Source organism: Toxotes jaculatrix, chromosome 6 (genome assembly GCF_017976425.1).
Source record: "Toxotes jaculatrix isolate fToxJac2 chromosome 6, fToxJac2.pri, whole genome shotgun sequence".
Taxonomy (NCBI): Eukaryota; Metazoa; Chordata; class Actinopteri; family Toxotidae; genus Toxotes; species Toxotes jaculatrix.
The window spans coordinates 17,935,371-17,955,829 of NC_054399.1; the positions used below are offsets into that span (position 1 = coordinate 17,935,371).

The following is a 20,459-nucleotide window of genomic DNA, read 5'->3' on the forward strand; positions in this document are numbered from 1 at the left end:
GATGCGAGGTGGATCAGTTCTGCAGATCTGAACATAACTGGTTGGGGTGACAGATTGAGCGTCATAACTCGTAAATAATGTCAAGTTATGTTTTTGTCTTGTGTTTTCCACTTTCATTTTGAAATTTTAGCTCCTCTTGTTTCAGGTAGCTTGCCCTTCCTTCACGTTTCCTGCCAGTCTGATTCCAGCTGGGGCAAGGTTCTTTTTTGTAGGGAAAAAAGATGGGTCTCTTAGACCATGTATTGATTATGGTCCCCTCAATGATATAACTGTTAAGAACCGTTACCCCTTACCACTCATGTCCTCGGCTTTTGACCAGTTGCAGCAGGCTAAAATCTTTACCAAACTGGATTTAAGAAATGCCTATCACCTGGTTCGTATCAGAGAGGGGAATGAATGGAAAACTGGGTTTAATACTCCTACAGGGCACTATGAGTATCTTGACATGCCATTTGGGTTGACTAACGCTTAATGCTTAATTAATGATGTATTGAGAGATTCCCTGGGTCATTTTGTGTTTGTATATATCGATGACATCCTGATCCTATCGATGAACTCTCCTGATCCAAAATCCCATGTCTGTCATGTGCACCAGGTTCTTCAGCGGTTGCTGGAGAACCAATTGTACATCAAAGCTGAAAAGAGTGAATTCCACGCCGACACAGTATTTTTCCTGAGCTGCAAGAAGGTTCAGCAATTCCTGGGATTTGCTAACTTCTACAGGCGGTTTATCAGAAACTTCAGCGCCATAGCTGCTCCCCTCCATGCCCCCACGTCTCCTCAGGTGCCCTTCCAGTGGTCCTCTCAGGCTGAGGAGGCGTTCCAGCAGCTCAAGGCCTGCTCCTATCCTCACAGTTCCCGAGCCCAGCCAGCAGTTCGTGGTTGAAGTAGATGCCTCCAATGACAAGGTGGGTGCTGTCCTCTCTCAACGCTCCACCAAGGACAACAAGCTGCATCCCTGTGCCTTCCTGTCATGGAGGCTTTCGCCGGCCTTGAGAACCTTGAGTACATTTGCAAAGCCAAAAGGCTTAATTCACATCAAGCCAGATGGACTCTTTTTTTTAACCAATTCAACTTTGTCTTGTCTTACAGGCGGGGGTCCAGAAACACCAAGCCAGATGCCTTGTCCCGCCTGTTTGACCCCGAGCCTACTGCCAAGGATCCTGAACCCATCCTACCACTGAAACGTGTGGTAGGAGCAGTGTCTTGGCAAATAGAATCAGAGGTGAAGCAAGCAAATGGTGAGAGCCCAACACCTAGTGGATGCCCAGATAATCGCTTGTTTGTCCCGGTTGCCATGCGTCCACAGGTGATCTACTGGGCTCACACCTCTCTGCTCACCCGCCACCCAGTGGTCAAAAGGACCATACATGCCATTTCCCAGAGGCTCTGGTGGCTCTCCATGGAGCGGGAGGTGCGCAAATATGTGGAAGCATACACCATCTGCGCTCACAACAAGACCACCTCCAGAGCGCAGATGGGGTTGCTGCAGCCGCTTCCTGTCCCCTCTTGTCCTTTTGTCGGACGTATCTCTGGACTTCGTCATGGGGCTCCCGGTCTCTGAAGGTAACACCACTGTGCTTACGGTGGTGGACAGATTCTCTAAAATTACTCATTTTATTGCTTTGCCCAAACTGCTGTCAGCTAAAGAAACGGCTGAGATTATGATGAATCATGTCTTTCGTATCCATGGTTTCCCCAAAGACATTGTTTCAGACTGGGGACCCCAGTTCGTCTCCAGATTCTGGAAGGAGGTTCTGCGGACTCATCTGCGCCACCGTCAGCCTCACCTCCGGCTACCACCCTGAGGCTAATGGCCAGACAGAACACCTGAACCAGGAGCTGGAGACATGCCTCCAGTGCCTGGTGTCCCAGAACCCAGCCTCCTGGAGCAAGCATCTGGTATGGGTGGAATATGCCCACAATTCACTCCCCACGTCATGTCCCCGTTCCAGTGTGTCTTTGGGTAACAGCCCCCTGTCTTTGCAGAGACGGAGAAAGAGGTCACAGTTCCGTCAGCCCACCCTGATGGGAGCCGTCGCCCGGCTCTGGCGTACCAACCTGGCCAGAAGGTCTGGCTGTCTACTCGGGATTTACCTCTTCATGTGGTCTCCAGAAAACTGGCTCCTCGGTTTGTGGGTCCGTTTCCGGTTTCCAAGGTCATCAACCCCTCCTCGGTAAGACTATGACTGCCCCGGTCCCTGAGAGCCCATCCCACTTTCCACATCAGTTGGGTTAAACCTGTCAAAGAAAGCCCCATGGTTGATGCAGCCAAACCCCCTCCACCCCCCCAGATGGTTGACGGGGGACCTGTCTACTCTGTCAAGTCTCTCTTGGCAGTTCGCCAACAGGGACCGGGGTAGACAATTCCTGGTGGACTGGGAGGGGTACGGTTGTGTGTTGTGACACTGAGGTGATTGATGATGGCAGGGTGTGTGGGTGAGAAGGTGAAAGAAGGACAGTTGTGAAGATGCCCTCTGGGTGTGTGAGAGTCAGAACACCCAGCTGTCGAGGCTCAGATCTCAGATGTAGATTAGTGAGGAGTGTTAAATGTGGTGTGTCTGGATGAACCAATGAAACTCAATCAAGAAGAGTACTTTTTAGGCCTTCTGCTTTTTTGTTTGCTTTCAAATGAAGCAGCTTACCGTGAGCATTGCCCCTACCCACTTCAATCCATTTGATTTTGCTACAACCTCTTTACAAATCTTGTTCTTATCCGCTTGGCTTCAGAGCTCACTGCAATCCACCTCCACCCCTCCACAATCTCTGATCTTTGCTACCACCAGTATTTACAGTAGCCTACATAGTTTCACTTTTATTATATTATGCACACACAAAAATATACATTTATCTAATTACTAAGCACCACAAGCCTTTATTTCTATCATTCTGTGATTATTTTTGTGATTAAAAGACTGGACAAAGGCACTTTCTTTTCAGCAGTCCGTATTGATATATACATAAAAGCAAGAAAGTTTTTACATTTGCTGCTTTGTACACTGATGCTGAAGTTGAGTGAAATGGGGAAAAAAAACAAAAACTGTGTGGCAATGGGTGGCTCTGTTGAGATGATGCACTGCTGTGTTACAGTACTGGTGTTAGTGTCAGCCACTGATTTTCACTGTCCAGGAGACAGTGGTTTTGTCTGGTAAAGCATTACTCCACTAATTGAAGCAGGCTAAGTGTTTGCGGCTGGTGTTGACGCCTGTGTCAGCAGAGATTTTCATTTTACAACCAACAACCACAAGAAGTCATCAGATGCTAAGCTGACTGGAGAACAGCACTTTTTAAGTTGCAGTTAATCGACTGATTATGTAAATGCCACTGCTTCAAACTGCGTTCTATTCAGAGTCCTGACAGGGTATTTTTATTTCCATTTGAGTGTTTTTTCCTCACAGTGGGTGGCAAGTGTATGGAGCGCACACAAACAATGTGGGGAGCTGTAAAAGCACAGTGAAACAGTGGGGAAGAGGAAGGTTTCCTGCTAACAAGACAGGGTGGGGGAACCAGAACAGTGGGTAAAAACCCGTCTTTTTTATCTTTCAGTTTGTAGACTGACTAAACTAACAAGATATAACATGTTAATTTGTGGAATCAAGAGGTTCTAGCTGGCGAACTTGTTGAACTTTGGACAAAGTCAAACGGGCAGTTTCCCCTCTACCAGTAGTCTTCGTGTTAAACTGAGCTAATCATCTCCTGGCTCCAGGTTCATATTTACAGCAAGACTATGTAACTTTTAAATTCACAAAAAGTGTAGTTGCCCTCATGAATACAATGACTCTTCACAGAAAAACACACAGGAATGAGTGGTGGCAATGTTTGTACAGTGGCATCAATCTTCTCATCTAACCATCATATTCCCCAAATTACTTTACTATTATACAGGGAAATGTTGGTAAGTTACATGAGACTAATTCCAAGGTGAAAAATCTGTGTGAGTGCTTGTGGAAACAGAAATGCACACATTAAGACTTTAAATCCAATTGCAGATCCACTGAAAGCACATCTGCTGACAGTCTTGCCGTTCTGTCATCCTACCAGGTTAAAGATAATGGTTATAATGAGCCACAGAGTTCAGCCACAGTACCGCTAATCTCCTCAAGTACCCCTCAATGTCATGACAGCAACCGTTCAAAATAATTTGAGTCTTTCAAAACTAGAGAGAAGAACGCCACAGCCCTCCTCCATTCAGCCTCAGCGTGGTGTGAGAGGAAACCATAGATTACGACCTCTTTATCCTCAAGAGTCATCTTTTGACCTTGCACCACCACAGCAGGGACAAACCAGTCAAAAATATTCATAAGGGAGGATCTAAACCAATACTGATTTATCTTAAAACAAAGACAGAAGACTGGAGTTTTGGATACAAAATTCATGGATAGCTGGGAAAAAGTAACCTTTAAACTCTAGTTTTCATTTTGTGGTTCAGTACTGAGTGGATCAAGAAGCCTGACCAAAAAGGACACCATGAGCTCACTAAGTTGAACTTTATTGAAGCAGATGAAATACTATTTGACGTGGATTTTGCGAGCATCGATCCAGTAATCCCAGATTTTAGTTTCTTCTTTGTCTGCGAAACCTTGATATGAGGATTCAGCAGACTTGAGGAAAATCAGACAGGACTACAGCTACCGAGTGAAGAATGTACAGCGGTCAACAACATGCCAGAGGGAAGTAAACAGAACAACAGAGAGAAAATAGACTGAATCTACTGTAGCGGTATGGAGTTAGTGGTTAGCTCACCAGCTACAGTAGTTCACCAACCAGCCCTGCCAATATGATCTCTATGTCACCAAGCTTCTAGACTAGGGGTGTCCAAACTGTTCCACAAAGGGCCGTGTGGCTGCAGGTTTTTGTTCCAACCAATGAAGAGCACACAGTTTGACCAATCAACTGTCTGAAGCCTGAGATCAGTTGATTAAATGAGTCAAGTCTGGTGTGCTGCTGCTTGGTTTGAACACAAACCTGCAACAGTTTGGACACCTCTGTTCTAGACCGAGTGTTTTGCAAAGAGACACAGATTTCTCTCATTTTCTCTTCTCAGTTTGTTGATATACTCATCAAAAACATTTGGTGTTGTAGTTCACTCCATCACCCCAAACCTTTTCTCATATGCTGTGTTTTTGGTATTGCTGATTCAAGATTTAATATTCATCTGTGTGTTTATCAAGCAGGGGGCTAGTTTTCCTGATTGAACTCCCTCATCTTCTCAGAGTTTCTGGGTGTTCTGTCAAAGAGCAGACCCTTTTCCACAAATCTAACTGTATAGTAATTTGCTATATTGTCAGTTCTTTGATGCAAGTACCTCTGGATAGATTTTAAAAAGTAATGGATAATTTATAGAACAAAAGTCTCTTTTAGGACCCAAATACAGGCCTCAGACAGAACTGAACTGCTCCCTGAACCAGACAGACAGGAATGGTGTACAGGAGTTGGGATCAGGAGGCAGGTTAGGTGAGTGTTTGTAGGAGCAAAAGATGTCAGAAGAAGACAGAAGAAGCACTGAGCATGGCAAGGCACAGAGGAGCAGGTGCAAGTGAACCTGAGGCAGAGCAGACTTGTATAAGCATGAGGAAACACAACCCTGGGACTATACTCTCAAAGAGTCAGACCACAGAAGTGAACTGACAACCTGCCAAAGAATAGATTGAAGAACTGGTGTCGTTATTCTGCAGGCGAGGGTGTGGTTGATGAGGTGATTTGCAACAAGTGAGCGGGAGATCTGGTGGAAAGCAGAAACTCCACACCCAGGCCTAGACACACACACACACTGGGACAGGAAAACAGACAAACAGGGGACAAACAGTGAGGGCAGCAGACACACAAGGGAACAGAGAGAGAAACTGTGTGCTCCTAACAAATAACTGAATGTACAGATTTATGCAACAATATACATACACATCTAAATAATTTGAACATTCTTTCACATTAAATTTCTGTGCTCTCACGCTGTTGTTCACATTACTTCTCATCTCTTTCTCCCCCTCACATTAACGACTACTTGGATCCTCTGACAGTTTGTTAGGACGTTCCCAGACGGTGGAATGTGCTCAGCCATCCCATGAGCTGGTTGCTACTGTTGAGTGTTTTTACTCCAGAGGTCCCCAGGCTCTATGGGATGATGAGGGAAACAAACAAAGGGGCAGAACTAGGCCGTGTTGTTCCCACTGAATGACGTAATCCAGCGTGGGTCAAGGTCGGCAGAGGCCGGGGTTTTTGGGAATTGTTGCTGGAGTTTCCTAAAGCTACCCGAAGATTTTGTGGTGAAGTAACTCATAACATGGTTGGGGATGAAGCCATCTGTTTCGTGTTAGCGTGACTGGGTGCGCATCTGCGTGCGTGTTAGTTTCTCAGCAGGATTCCCCGGTCTCAGCATACTCTGTGGGCTGTTGTCATTGAGGCCATTTTGTGTTCACTCATTGCAGTGAGTGTGATTCCTCCCCTTTGAAAAATATAAACATATTTGTCGGCAAATGTCACTCGTGTCAGAGATTCATGCACAGAACTGGGAGAGAGAGAGAAGATATTCCCATGTGAAACATACTTCTAAGACTCAGATTAAGTCACTGATTGGTCAGAAACAAAAAAGTATGTCTGTTTCTGTTCAGTACATTTTCTTTTGATTTACACTTTTCACAACAATCTCAGCCTTAAACAGTTCACTGTGACAACTATGACTGAATTGAGCTGTTCCAGAAGGTGCTTGAAGACCTTACATCAGGACTGCACGTTTTTGTTCCAACCAATGAAGAGCACACAGTTTGACCAATCAACTGTCTGAAGCCTGAGATCAGTTGATTAAATTAGTTAAGACTTGTGTGCTGCTGCTTGGTTGGAACAAAAACCTGCAGCCACACGGCCCTTTGTGGAACAGTTTGGACACCCCTGCCTTACACACCTATGATTTGTCAGCACAGGTGTTTTCATTTATTGTGCCTAATTAGGCCTCTGCTGACGACTGTGTGGGAGAGGACAAACTGACACTCTTCTTAATTTAGTTGCACCTGTTGAAAAGGATAAAAATATTCACAATTTTTCAATGTTTGCCTTAAAACAATACTCAAATGCCTGAATGTACATTGAAACATTCAGTGGTTTAATTTCTCCTGTTCATACTGACTTTTCTCTTGTTCTGAAACGTGAGGAAGTAGCTTGTGCAGGCCTGAGGAAATTTATCTGACATGACCACACCTACAACACATAGTTTAAGGGCTTAAAAAATGTGAAATTGCTGTTACATGGCTATAAGGGGCTCCGGAGAGCAATAAAGTAATGGAGCTTTCCAGTAATGCATTACGGTATATGAGTGCAACTCACTATAAAGAGATGGTCTTCATACTGCTGACACAGCATATGGAAATGTTTCGAGCACACTCCTGTGTGTGCACAAATACATAGATGTATATTTAAACCCACATAAACACTCACATGCTCCCTCTTTTGTACACACATAAACAAGCATTAGAAAGATAAATCGATCTGTGTGCACTTAACTGTATATCACTCTGTCCTGTGTCATATTCTCAGAAGCTACTTCAACTGTGAGTTAAATGAACTGTAAAATACTCCAATAATTGTCTAAAACTGCTGTACATGTTCAAAGAGAAAATAGGCTATCAGCCCCTTGGCTAAACAACTACTTTTGTTGTTCACAGATCAAAGAAAGCAATCCGTGGGGGAGGGGGCAGAGAAGCCTTGGGTGTTGCCTTACCACATGCCTGTAGTGGACCCCAAACCAATTAGGCCTTAATTGAGTGTCAGAGTGAAAGGGGGGCATTCAGCCGAGTCTCTTTCACCCTGTTAGTCGGAGACAAGCATGCTTTGTGACACATGTACTGACAAATCTGGAAGCATTTCATTCATCCGACCCACTTACAACAGACGAGGCCGGGTAAAAAGGCTGCCCCAGGTCGCTTTCAGAGACTCATGTGCATCTCACGTTTTTCTCTCACAAACAAGTGGACAAATGGGTTTTGCCATGCAAATGATTGGGCCAGTGGTTTTGGTAGCTCATCAGAGTGTGCCCTACAAATATGTGGGCTAATGGTTCTTTTCAAACAAGCAAGTAATGGGTCAGAATCTACGAGGACGAGCTCTCTGACGGCATGTTTCAATACCAGCAGCCGTTTGTTTGTCACCATCGAGCTTGGGTGACCCAGTTGTTCTGTCTCCAATCAACACGAAACAACAATAGAGAAGGGTTGAGTTGAGGTAACATGTTGGTCTTTAATTGCTGGATTCAACATGACTGGGGCTAGATCACTGCACGCAGGTGATTTTTTTTAGCTGGGTTTGTTTGGGTCTGTAGTGAGAAAAAAGCTTGAGAGAAGTGTGGCATCAGTGAACCAGAGATTTTCAAAACTGCTCAAGTATGTAGCAACATTGCACCATTGGTGAATGTACAGTAGAATCCCATGTGGTTTCACACACAGCCACAAACTTGTCTCTGTCAACGAGAGGAGGAGAGAAGCTCCTCCTAAAAAAATACACCCGTCATTTACATTTATAAAGTCGGAGGATTTGTGAGACAGACAAACAGAATGGTCAAAATCACCTAAGCAGGGGCTGAGATATCCTGACTTTCAGTATCTAGTATGAGTAAAGCTGGATACTACATTTTCCACAAAATGTAGAATCCAGTGGAATTAACAGCATCTTTCATTAGACCTTTGCTGCCTGTTAAATGGCCTCATTTCTTCATGCTCCATGCTGCTTTTCTGTTAAATATTTGAAGTCTCAATTTTAACTCAAAATTACTTTGACTTCGAGGTTATTTTCTCAGACTTTTGAAAGCTTCTTCCAGAGCCACAAAGGACATTATACAACTGCCTTCACAGGCTGAATAATTCAACAAAATAGCAATAATAAAAAGAAGACATTTTTGATCAAGTTCATTCTTGGTCTCAAAAATCAAATGCATTCACTAGCAACTTCGTGGGTCTATTCACATCGTGAATGCTGAAGAAATAGATATCGGCTTGTACTATTTTATGAAAACATGGGTTGAAACAATATGGAATTTTGCAGTTTGGATTATAATTAAATACAAAAAAACTGCATCAGGACTCTGCATCGCTATCCTCTAGAGCGTGAGTAGCTCATAAAATCTGTTACAATAAGAAAGTTAAATACAAAAAGTCGCCAGATGGTAGACAGTTTTCTTAGTGTCCTCTAAGGTGGGAAAATCAACATTTGGCAGATGGAGAGTAAAACAAATCATGATTTACTTACTGGATCAGGGCCATACACTGATGAGAGCATTGTATCTGAAAATGTTTGGGGAATAAAGCACAATATGTTGGAGAAAATATGAGCAACTCAAAACAGACCAAACACAAACAATACCAAATCTTAGAAATCTTGATCTTACTCATCTTTTCTTTGGCTTTATGATTTATAACATGATAAAGCTCCCTACTGTTCAAAGAGTTGCTCTATAACGAGACATTGCCAGGTGTCTGATGAGATAAATCATGCAACAGGCATCAAATAGCTCATAAATTTACAGCCCTGTCTGAGAGCAATGGGGTGAGAGAGCAATATGCATGTCTTCCCAAATCCTCTCAGAGGCCTCCAGCACAGAAAGGGCCCCAAGAGAGGGTCCCAGGGGTCAGCATGGCTTCTGTCTACATTCTTTTTTTCCCTCTCGCCACTCCTACTCCCTCGCTCTGTTTGCTCTGCTCTCCTCCACCTGCTGCTACAGATACTTTTACTACATCTGTTTTTGCCAGTGTCTTCCCCGATTTTCCATCCACAGCTCTTTGTTTTTCACTGTCTCTGTCTTTTTTTGTGTCTCTCTATCCTCATGAATGTTGCTGACATCGATTTCCCCGCAACAGAGCTGCAGTTGAGCTAAGATTACAGATTACAGGGAGTGAGAGGCTTTACATTCCCAGAGAACCCAAATCTGTCCAACTAACTGTGGTGCCTGGCAACCAAACCAAAGTTTTTTTTTCTTTTACCCCCTGTTTACTAAAAGAGGGAGCACAGCCAATGCAGCATGCACATGCGGCTCTAAACCAGCGAAGGCAGATTTTCCTCATTTCCTTTGTGGTTGCTGAGTTTTGTAGTGAACTTGCCACAATCTGACCTTTACCCCAGATGTTAAGGCCTTCAAAGCCAACGTGGATAAACATCAGTAGCTAAAGCCCTTCGCGATTGCTGCACGAATTAATGCCAGGCGATCAATGAGGGATTTACAATGTCAAGCTCCTAAATCTTTCTCCTGATTCCCATTGACAGAGTTGATGGCAACAGCTGAAGCATGAACGGTGATGTCAGAACACACACACACACACACACACACAGTTGACTTTTAGGTCAATTTGTCAGTTCACTGATAAAACTCACCAGTGAACAATAATAGTAATAATTCACATGAAGCATAACAATTGCAGTTTGTCATAAACAAGTTAAACTTATTGTGGAGCACCAGTGGATATGAAACATGTTTATTCATTTCATTACACAGTGTGATTGCAGTCCATCTGTTTTTGTTTACACAAATTCACTAATTCTAACCGTTGCACTTTAGGAGAGTGGAGAGAATTTAGGAAAACTGTGTTTGCAGTTTCATTTGCACTTATGCAGTGGTGGGTGTTTTCTCACTGTGCTGAATAACCACAGCTAACCACTGAAAAGTACAGCACATCTGCTTCTCAGGAGAACATAACTCCTCCTGGGCTGGGTTACCAAACTTACTGCTGTTACCATTTTGATTTTTCTTCAAGGACCAAACCAGAGTGTTCATAACTTTTAGGTCATTAAAACTACACTCAATCAATATCAATAATCAATATTTTTTTTTACCACTTGGTGAGTCGACTTGTGTAATGTGAAAGGTGTCACTCGTAGTGATGAATCCACACAAAATTATCACTCAACTCTGCAGTTCCCTTCAGTTCTCCTCGTTTTAGTGCCTTTCAGCTCATTGTTTTGGTTTTGCAAAAAAAACCAAAAACAAAACACTGGATACACTCTATCCAGAAACAGCTGACAGAAAATTTTAGTAAATAGTGGTGAATGTAAGAGCCAAACATTTCCTTAAGGAGCGGATGGAGACCGCATCAAGGCAGAAACAAGAATATTTCATTTGCAAGTCTTGGGTGGTCAGGAACTAACAAATTTATGCTAATGATGCTCCGAATTTACTAAATGTGTAGGCAACTGTTTTTGCGGGTGATTGCTAACAATCTTCCCTCAACGATTTGAAATTTAATAATTTGTCAGTATTCACAGGTTGTTTCTGTTGTGGCCAAAAAATTCATTGTTGCAGGTTTAACTACAAATTTTGTAAACTTCACATTTATGCTTACCAGGTTTAAAGGCAAGCTATACACTTTTAGATGTTTTGATTTACTTTCTACAGTTACAGGGAGCCATTGGTTTCCATTTATTTCCATACACCATTAAAACCAATCAATCATCAGATTCTAGAAACTTGTGCATGTCATGTAACATCAAGTCTGCATTGTTCAGCATTTTCACCAGCGTTACATCAGCAGAGATTTATTTGAATTGCTCTACTCAACTTCACAACAATAACTGATATTTACAGCAGGCTGTTTTCATACTACTATGAAATGAATGGAAACCAGCAAATACCTGAAACGGCAGAAAAAAGGACATCCAAGTTGTTTTCTCCTACTTTTTCCACCTCCTTCCTCCACAACACAGAGGGGATTCAATCACTTCCAGATGACAACAGCATCCAGCTAGAGAATAAATCAGTTAGGACATGTAGGTCTGTTTTTTAAGAAAGTTGTGGTACCAGACAGACATTTCCTAGGAGGTGAGGATGGCTTCTGTGGAAGTGTTTGTGCTGCACAAGGCAGCACTGCCATTTCCAGATGGATGGATCCTGTCAGCGACGAGGATGATCATGGAAAAGTGAAGGGGAGAAATCTGTTAAACAAAATGTAATGCTAATAAGAGAAGAAGTAACTATAAGAGAAGAAAGTAACTATGTGTTTTGTGAAAACACATAGTTACTTTCTTCTCTTATTAGCATTTTTAAGGCAGCTACACTGCAAATCTCTTTGGGTCATGGCAAAGTTCATGGCTTTGAACAGAATAATTTGTACCAGGAACACTCTACAGCTTCAAAAGGGAAATTTAAGTTAATATGCATAATCTTATTTTTCACAAGAGAACCGGTCTCAATCCACTAATGAACAAAATCTCAATCTCAAGAACAAGATTACTACATTTCACAGATACTTATTTTGTGTACACCACCTCACTGGCAAAGTATAGTGAAGCTTTCAAAGACCTAATCAACTCACTAAATCTCTTTACATTGTGGTCCAAATAAGTTACAATAAAAATACAGTACATTACTCAAAGTCTGTCTCAAATGTCTATCAAATAATGATATTGCCTTGCTCGTACTCTGTCTTCATAAGAAGGTCATTCAGTTCTAAATGTTTAGATTGAACCTTGATGAGGTTAATTTGTCACAGCTGAAAGATCAGCAGAGCACCAAAGAACTTTCACATGTGCAGTATTTCTCCTGCAGGCCGCTTTATCTCACAGCCTCTTGTTAAGCTTCTGGTTTTCAGATCAGGAACAGGTACTGAGGTCTGCTGCCGGGGGGTGGGGGGGCTTCTTGAGGGAAACTGGGTCACTTGACTAGACATGGCATCACACTAAAAGCTTGGCTCTGATTGTGGATCTTTTTGATCATGACTGGGATGTAATTTTGTCTGCATCTTAATTTGAAACGTTTGTGTCTGATGGCTTTCAGCCTGGGATCCTTGAAGTCACCTTACAGTAGCTCCTTCAGAACAGTTCAGAAGATATAATCCTGAGCTCCCAAACTATATCCATAACCATAAACACAAGTTCACCTTCTCTCTAATGCGTTTCTCTCTATTACCATATCTGAACCTAGCATGGCGTCAGGCCCCAGTGCTTTCAACCTCTCTTTGCCAAAGCTAGCAGCTCTCTGCACCATCATGTCCTTCTATGGCAAATACAAGAGATGAAGCAGAGAGGGCCTTTAAGGATACAGCTACAGCTTCACTGACATCACTGAAATAACCAGCTTGCCAGGCTCCATCAGTGGTTTTGATCTCCTTGTGGCTGTTAAATGCGAATACATCTCAGTAACACACATTACAGACAGATTGCCAGCATTGCCGACATTTTCAGGCTTAAGTTTCGGTCTGTTATCGCCTCCTGATTAGCTGTATAGTTCAGTACAGTGTGAATAGTCTGTCAAAGCAAGCTGATCTGCTGCAACACTATAGCTGAAGCCTGTGTACAATCAAGGACTCCAGTGGTTTAGTATTGAACTTAGACATTGTCCAGTTTGATACAGCAGAGGACAAGATATCCCTACTTTTAGTCCCTAGTATGGGTCAAGCTCCAAAAACACTGGGTTTGTTTTTATTTTTATTTTTATTTTATTTTTTTTTTGTTTTGTTTTTTTTTTTAACTGCTGCCAGTCTGTGACCTTCATCCTGCCTTAGCCCTTAAAGTTTTTAATTTTCAGTTTTATTGTGACTTAATTATAACATGGTGATTTAATAATTTGCATATAACTGATGTATCAGCAAAGTCAAGATTATGGTGAACTGGCCTCCTTTATCAGTCAATAATTTTCTTTCTGGCTTTAAAAACAAAATGAGGCAGATGTGACACTTTTCGAAATTACACCAGAGCGCAGTCATTGTGGAATCTGCTTTCCACACACCACACATGCTGAGAGATAGTAAGTGTTAGACTTAGTCAACAGTGACCTCTGGTGGAACGTAACTGATTTGCTGCAGCTTACGAGGGCACAGCAATCACTGTTGAAGACACCATGTGACTTGTTGAGGAGTCTGGCATCATTTTGATGTATTTGTTACTTGCAACCACAAGGTGACAGAATATTAGTGCAGTTTAGGTGATATGTGCACATCGCATGTATGCATGCCTTTGTCTATGTATTTAGATACTTTTCCACTTGGTGATGATGCTATGTGAGCATGTGCAGATTGAAGTTAACATACTGTAAAACATTTTACATGAATGTGTAAAGCAAATGTTGTGTGTCGGAGGTTCATTCCTGTTGTCCTATGGTTCTGTCATGGCTTGTGACCAGTTTAATGAAGTGTCATCAGGGTTTCAAATGAAGAGGAAACAGACAATACCTGGCCTGGCCTCTTATACACTCATTCAGAGGTGTGTCCTAATTGAGACAACAGATGGCAGATAATAAGTGTCATTCAGGGATTACTTCCCCAAGGTTTTCCAAACCAAAGAATGGAAGGAAAAAAAATCAAATAAGAACAAACATGGTTGTTGATCAAAATAAAGGATGTTCCAAACAAAAAATGTGTTCACACAAAAAAAGGTATGACATCCATTTCTTCATTTAGGCGTGGACATAATGTTGCATCAACTTCCAAAATCCAAAAAAGTCTCTTTCTGGTGAAACATGCAACAGTCCACACCCCTAACACATATCAGCATATCAGCAATTACGTAAGAGTCAAGAGGACACAGCTAAAAAACAAACCAAAAAAAGGATCAGACAGTTGTTTGATTTGTGAAATCTTGAGGAAATAATCTCTGCACAACTCATTTTCTTCCACCTGTTTAGGACACACTCCTGAATGCGTGTATAAGAGGTGAGACCAGGTGTTGTCTCTTTATTTGAAAGCCTAATGAAGATCTTTCAGTTGTTACGAACAAAGCATAAAACCAGTATAATATTTCTATTAAAACCCCAAATACCCCTGCTCGTCTTGGTGCGAGTGCCTGAACTTTGCTCTTCTGCAGGTTTCAGTGATGGTACTGATCTCAGTTACACAAACCAGACACAATCACAATAAATACTTTATTTTCACAGAGAAAAACAGACAAAAGATCTTCATATACAATAACAATTTGTCAACGATAATTCCAATAGTTTCCTCTGGTTTCAAATATACATTCTTTTGTCTTCAATTTACACCAGACAGTAGGTGTTTATGTTAATGACCAAACACAGAAAAAATAGATATCACGTTTTCCACATACTGTAACAGAGTCTCTAATACATTACAGCACAAAGTACAAGTAGACATTCTTTGGGTTGGTGGGTGAGTAAGTCAATGCAGATGTTGATGTGCAAGCTGCCATTGAATGCGGTAAATTCTGCGCTCATAAATCACCTGCAGTTACTCACTGACTACAATTGCTGTCATTATCATCTGGTTTTATTTAGTCACACCACCAGCTCTGAAGTGACACCCAAATTTTGCCCTCACTTCACAGTCACACGTGCTTTGAGAAAGCCCAAACCGCTCAGACTATGGTCCTTTTATCTCTCGCTGCCCTGTGCGTTTATTTATTCTCTTTGAACCTCTTTCATGTTTCGCTTAAAATGCAGCTGAAAGAATTCAGCAGAGAATGAAAGATATGCTTTCCACATTACGATAGGAGCAGATGAGTGAATGTAGGCACACATGGCATTTCCTACATATTTTCATATGCATTTAATGTATGCCCACCTGTGAAATATTCTGCATGTATAGGATGTTTGAAGCCACAAGATGCCTCCCTCCCAAATCACTCCCTTCCTGATGACCAATATACTGCTTGTACAGTCTGCTTGCTGCTCTCTTTGACCATCAGCTGTACATTGTTCCACTAGCCTAACCTCCACTGAAAACAGGTGAGCTCATTTTTCTCAGCACTCACTCTTGCATCAAAAACCAATACTGCACAATTGCAGAGGAGAAGTGTGGCACAGTAGATTTGGGGTTTTAAAGCCCCATAAAGAAAGAAATAAATGCCTGTGAATGAGACTTGTGCCCTCCTGATGTCTTTTCCAACAGACCACAATAGCAGCGTTGATTAATATCAATTTGCAGTCACACATAAGTCGAGGTATTTTCACATTTTCCAGCTCCACACCTCACTATGTCTGAAGGAACCGATGAAAATCCGCTTTGGTAAATGCTGAATCATGACACAATTCACAACACAACGGATTTAATGGTGCACATTTTCATTTCCATGCAGTTCGTTTGAGGGTCACACCTGGGGTTTGCTGTCTTGTAGTTGCCTTGTGCATGGAACAGTTCTGAACTGAGGCAGGTACAACGGTGAAAAACCACACGTGGACACTGACAGCAGCTCCGTGGGCTCGCTCGAGTCCTCGAGACCGAGCAGAGGGTGTGACTCCACAGAACAGTCTTCTCTGTTCAAAACTACATTTTTCAGCAGCTCAGTTTTTGTCTCCTCTTCTCTGTGTTCCTCATCTTCTTCACTCTCCTCATCCTCCGCTGGATAGTCCATTCCTAGATAATACAAGTCCTTCTCATCTCTCACCTCCCCTTCATCTTCCTGCTCCGATGTTTCGGAAAGTTCCTCCACAGAGTTGTAGGAGCAGGAGCGCCGCGGGTCGTCCATGTCCCCACCCCGGCAGCTGTCCAGATCACACAGACCACCTGGGAAAGATCCTGAAATGTCAGAGTTGTTGGCAGAGAAATTGCCCTCGTCACTGGAGCTGCTGCCACTTCCATCCTTGTAGTGGAGATGAATGGGCTGTTGCTCCTGCTTTGGATTAGAGAGCAGCACAGTGGCATATGTGACTGAAGACTGGGCAGAGCTGTCTGTGCTACCTGGTGGCTGGTCTGCAGGGGGATCGACTGGCTGTAACTCATCTATACTTGAGTGTGAACTTGCTAAAGCATCCAAGTTAAGAGCTAAGGAAGAAGCTCCACCCATCAGCACTTCACTCTCTGTGAACCGGGTTTGGTCAACCTCTGAGTCAAACCCTGAAGGAAGGGAGATTGCTAAGGCAGTGGCTGGGTCTCTATTCAGGGACAATAGTGGGGTTTGGACCAGGGTTGTGGTCAGAGCTGAGAGGTCAACTTTGTCAACTATGACAACTTTGGAGATTTTCTCAGAGGGCAGCAGCAGTGGCCAGGATGGAAGGCCTTCTGGGGGTTGGAACAGGGGGTCAAAGGTGTCCGCCTAGAAAGAAATACAAAAACAGATGAACATGAGAAAACACTGCAGATATTTTTTTTTACCATACAGAGCCATACTAGTTGTTTCCCCTTGTTTCCAGTATTTACGCCAAGCTTACTGACTCCTGACCGTAGCTTCATAACGTGGTATTCATCTTCTAATCTCTCGGCAAGAAAGCAAACTGCCATATTTCTCATAATGTTGAACTATTCTTTTAACTTTTTAACTTTATCTTTAAACTCAGTCAAAAATGACCAAAAAAGGTAAAGTGCAATCTCTCTCTGTCTCTCTCTCTCTCTCTCTTGTTTTTACCTTTTTGAAGTCTAGTCCTTTTGCCCACGAGCACTTGTTGGGGTTGGGTACATCCTTCCACATAAACTTTTTCATCCTGGAAATGAAACACAGCAGGCATTTAGGTTTGGTGTACTGTTCGATCACTCCCCCTACCACCACCTTTCCCTTTTGCCTGATTTCTCCTCCTATTAACTAACATCAAGAGCAATTACACCCCTGTGACCTGTTAAATGCCACACTCTCTAATTTTTCATGATCAGTGTCTCTGCTCCTTAAATTACACTGCACCCCAGAGATTAACATCATTTATCATTTTGTGCAGGTGTCAGGGTAAAGTGGTATTGCTACCAGTGAACAAGATTAAATATAAATATCTTTCTCTTGCAAGATAACATATTGCATTAATACTCAACAGCCTTCTGAAATTTGAGGAATTTAACTTTAATTGCTTTTAGCTGAATGGGAGCTCTTACTGGTTTTGGGAGAGGATCAGAGTGACAAACAGGACGATTGAAAGGAAGGAGATGATCATCAGCATCATGTAGGCTGCAGGGTCTCCTCTGGTGGCTGTAACAGGAGGAAACAGTAATAATGATGTGAAAGTGCTAAACACGTTTGATGATGAACATGACACTGCTACAACGACCAGAAAACCTATTAATTTCAGTCATACCCATCGTGTACGCTGGCTCCCCTTCTCCCTCAGCAAACACAGGGTACAGGTAGAAGCCATATTCCTCAGAGCCAAAGAAATCACCTATGAGATGATAAATAAGGTTAGAGGTTAGAGAGACAGTATATTTGCACCTCTACAAGGTCAGAAAGAGAAGAGAGCACGTTACCTCTTAGATAGATGGGACGGTCAGTGTAGGGAAGTCTGGCCCATGTTTCTCCACTCTGGACTTTGTGATGATCAGACTCCTGTTGCCTCTGTGGAAACCACTGGACCACCATGAACAGAGGCACAGAGCTGTTGTCCAGAAGGCTCCAGGAAAGAGACACACAGGTGCTGTTGATAACCAGCACGCGGAACGAATGCACACAACGGCCTATAGATAGGAAAGAACAACGCTCTCAGGTGACTTGAACTCTTGGGGTCCGAGTTCCACATACACATGCTCAACAAATAAAAGGGAACCCAAAATAAAGAAATAGTAAAAAAAAATATGGCTAGGATACTCTAGAAACCTGCTAGAGTGATTTCAGTTCATTTGGGTTGAGATCTGGTGACTTTTATTATGAATTACTTTCATAGGTAACACATTACTTAAAGTCCTCCTTTGGTTTTTTAACTATAACTTCTAATATAGCAAAACACAGTTTTAATAATGTAAAGTATGTCTTCATATGAAAAGTTATAATTGTTGACTTATATTGTACATTAATAAGCACTACGTGTCGTCCTTAGCTGTGTACTGCCACCTTATATTGTGTTATAAATCATTCATTAAATGTGTATATACTGCTGATAAATACTTAGTAGGGTGAATTAATCCACTAAATTTACATACTCATCAAACCAGGTGACAAATTAAATGAAAACCCTGAACAACAACAAAAACAAAAGCAGATCATTCAAGACAGGGCACATGAGGTTACTGAACGGTTTCCTGAGTATGAAAATTATGTGAATCATTTGCTATGCCAGCGTCTGTTGTTTGGCCAATTTAGCCAGCTGCTAGTTTACCTGCTAATAAAACTGAAAAACAAATTTTGTCAGAATGCTAATGGGAAAATGTCTAACAAACAGCTGTCTCTGGAAAACACGTGACAAAAACTGGCCATCTTCATGGAAAACCATTTAGATTCTGCCAGTTAGTAGTTTAATGAAAGTGGCCTTCTCTGAATCATGAGTAATACGACAGAGACACAAACATATTACACATATTTCTACATATTACACAATGAGGTTCATTAAAAAAAATGAACCTCATTACATCTACTGGAATGCTGCTAATGGCTGCAGGGCCTAAACCCAGCCTTTTATGGGATCCCCAGAGACACACATTTTAAGTGTAATGCTTAAGTGGATGGCTGTTACTGTCACCAGCTTTGACATGCATTTTTCTGTCATGTGTAATAAGGCACGGCAGAAGTAAACAGGTCATACTGGCAAATTAAAAGACAAGAAAAATCTGCTGAAAAGGTCTAATGCATGACAAGATTTCCGCTTAACAACCTTAAAAATGGCCAGCCAAACTTGTGTTTCCGAGAAATAAATAACTGAGAGGAAAAAAAAATGTAATAAATTCCCTTTTTTTGGGCTGCCATCTTTCAAACAGTTTGGAAAGAAACAAGCATGATTACTGGAAACTCTCAGCGTATGCATGTTTTTCAGCAGTTTTGTGGGCAATGCTAACCACCTTGTTCTCCTTCCAGTACATTTGCACCTGTGTCTGTGAATGTAAACCATTAACATGAATCTGTTTGCACTGATCAAAGTCAAAAGAACTCTCTGTCTGATTTTAATCTCTCTTTTGCAGACATGTGCATTTTCACAGTGCAAAAGAACTGCAAACCCTCACAGCTACAGTCTTTACTAAAAAATAAGAGCATGTTATAGAGTTGCTGCAGAAACCTTCAGCACTCTTCTGGCTGCAGATGTTTTGAAGTATTTTAGAATCTTAACGTGTTAGTTATCATTGTAGATCTTGTTTTTATGGTTTTAGACAGATGCTGGGTTGTTTTCTCAGATCAATTCTTACTTACGTTTGGGCTGCCTCTCCAGCGTCATGTTGATGTTGTTAGTGGAGCTCCCCAGACTATTGTAGGCTTCCACAGTCACAGTTTGGAGCTCCTGGTTCCACTCAAAGCTGTAGGAGGACACCAGCTCAATCCTGTCACTCACCACAGTGCCACTCAGGGACTGGTGCTGAACAATAAATCCATCCACACAGTAGGACTGCCCCGATTTTGGGAGATCCTGGGGAACAAAGCATAACGTTTAAACACTGACTCAAAGTAAACTACAGTGCCCATTTTCACAGTGGTGAAGGAACATGTTACCTAGTTAGTGACAACAATTCAGCTCTATGGCACAGACTAATAAGATATATCAGGCTTTGGTCACACAGACAATACTTAACCTCAAACTATAAGCTTGTTAATGTGTAATTTTGTTTGTGTACCTCAAACAGCAGTGTGACATTCGTCTGGTTTCGGTATGGATCACCTTGAAGAATTCTCCAGAAATCAGGGCCACGCTCAGGAGCTGA

At 42.2% G+C, this 20,459-nt stretch overlaps 1 protein-coding gene across 3 annotated transcripts in view; it reads right to left on the reverse strand.

Moving 5' to 3' along the window:
• Nucleotides 1–14,813: 14,813 nt before the first annotated feature.
• Nucleotides 14,814–20,459, reverse strand: part of lepr (leptin receptor) — a 40,228-nt gene continuing 34,582 nt past the window's right edge. For all 3 annotated transcript variants that reach the window (XM_041039960.1, XM_041039961.1, XM_041039959.1), the window contains exons 15-21: nt 20,373–20,455; nt 19,954–20,167; nt 18,087–18,293; nt 17,918–18,001; nt 17,718–17,811; nt 17,263–17,338; nt 14,814–16,953 (exon numbers count right to left, since the gene is read on the reverse strand). In XM_041039960.1, coding sequence (XP_040895894.1) covers nt 16,009–16,953; nt 17,263–17,338; nt 17,718–17,811; nt 17,918–18,001; nt 18,087–18,293; nt 19,954–20,167; nt 20,373–20,455 — 1,703 coding nt within the window. In that variant the 3' untranslated portion in view covers nt 14,814–16,008. The remainder of the gene's footprint in view (nt 16,954–17,262; nt 17,339–17,717; nt 17,812–17,917; nt 18,002–18,086; nt 18,294–19,953; nt 20,168–20,372; nt 20,456–20,459) is intronic.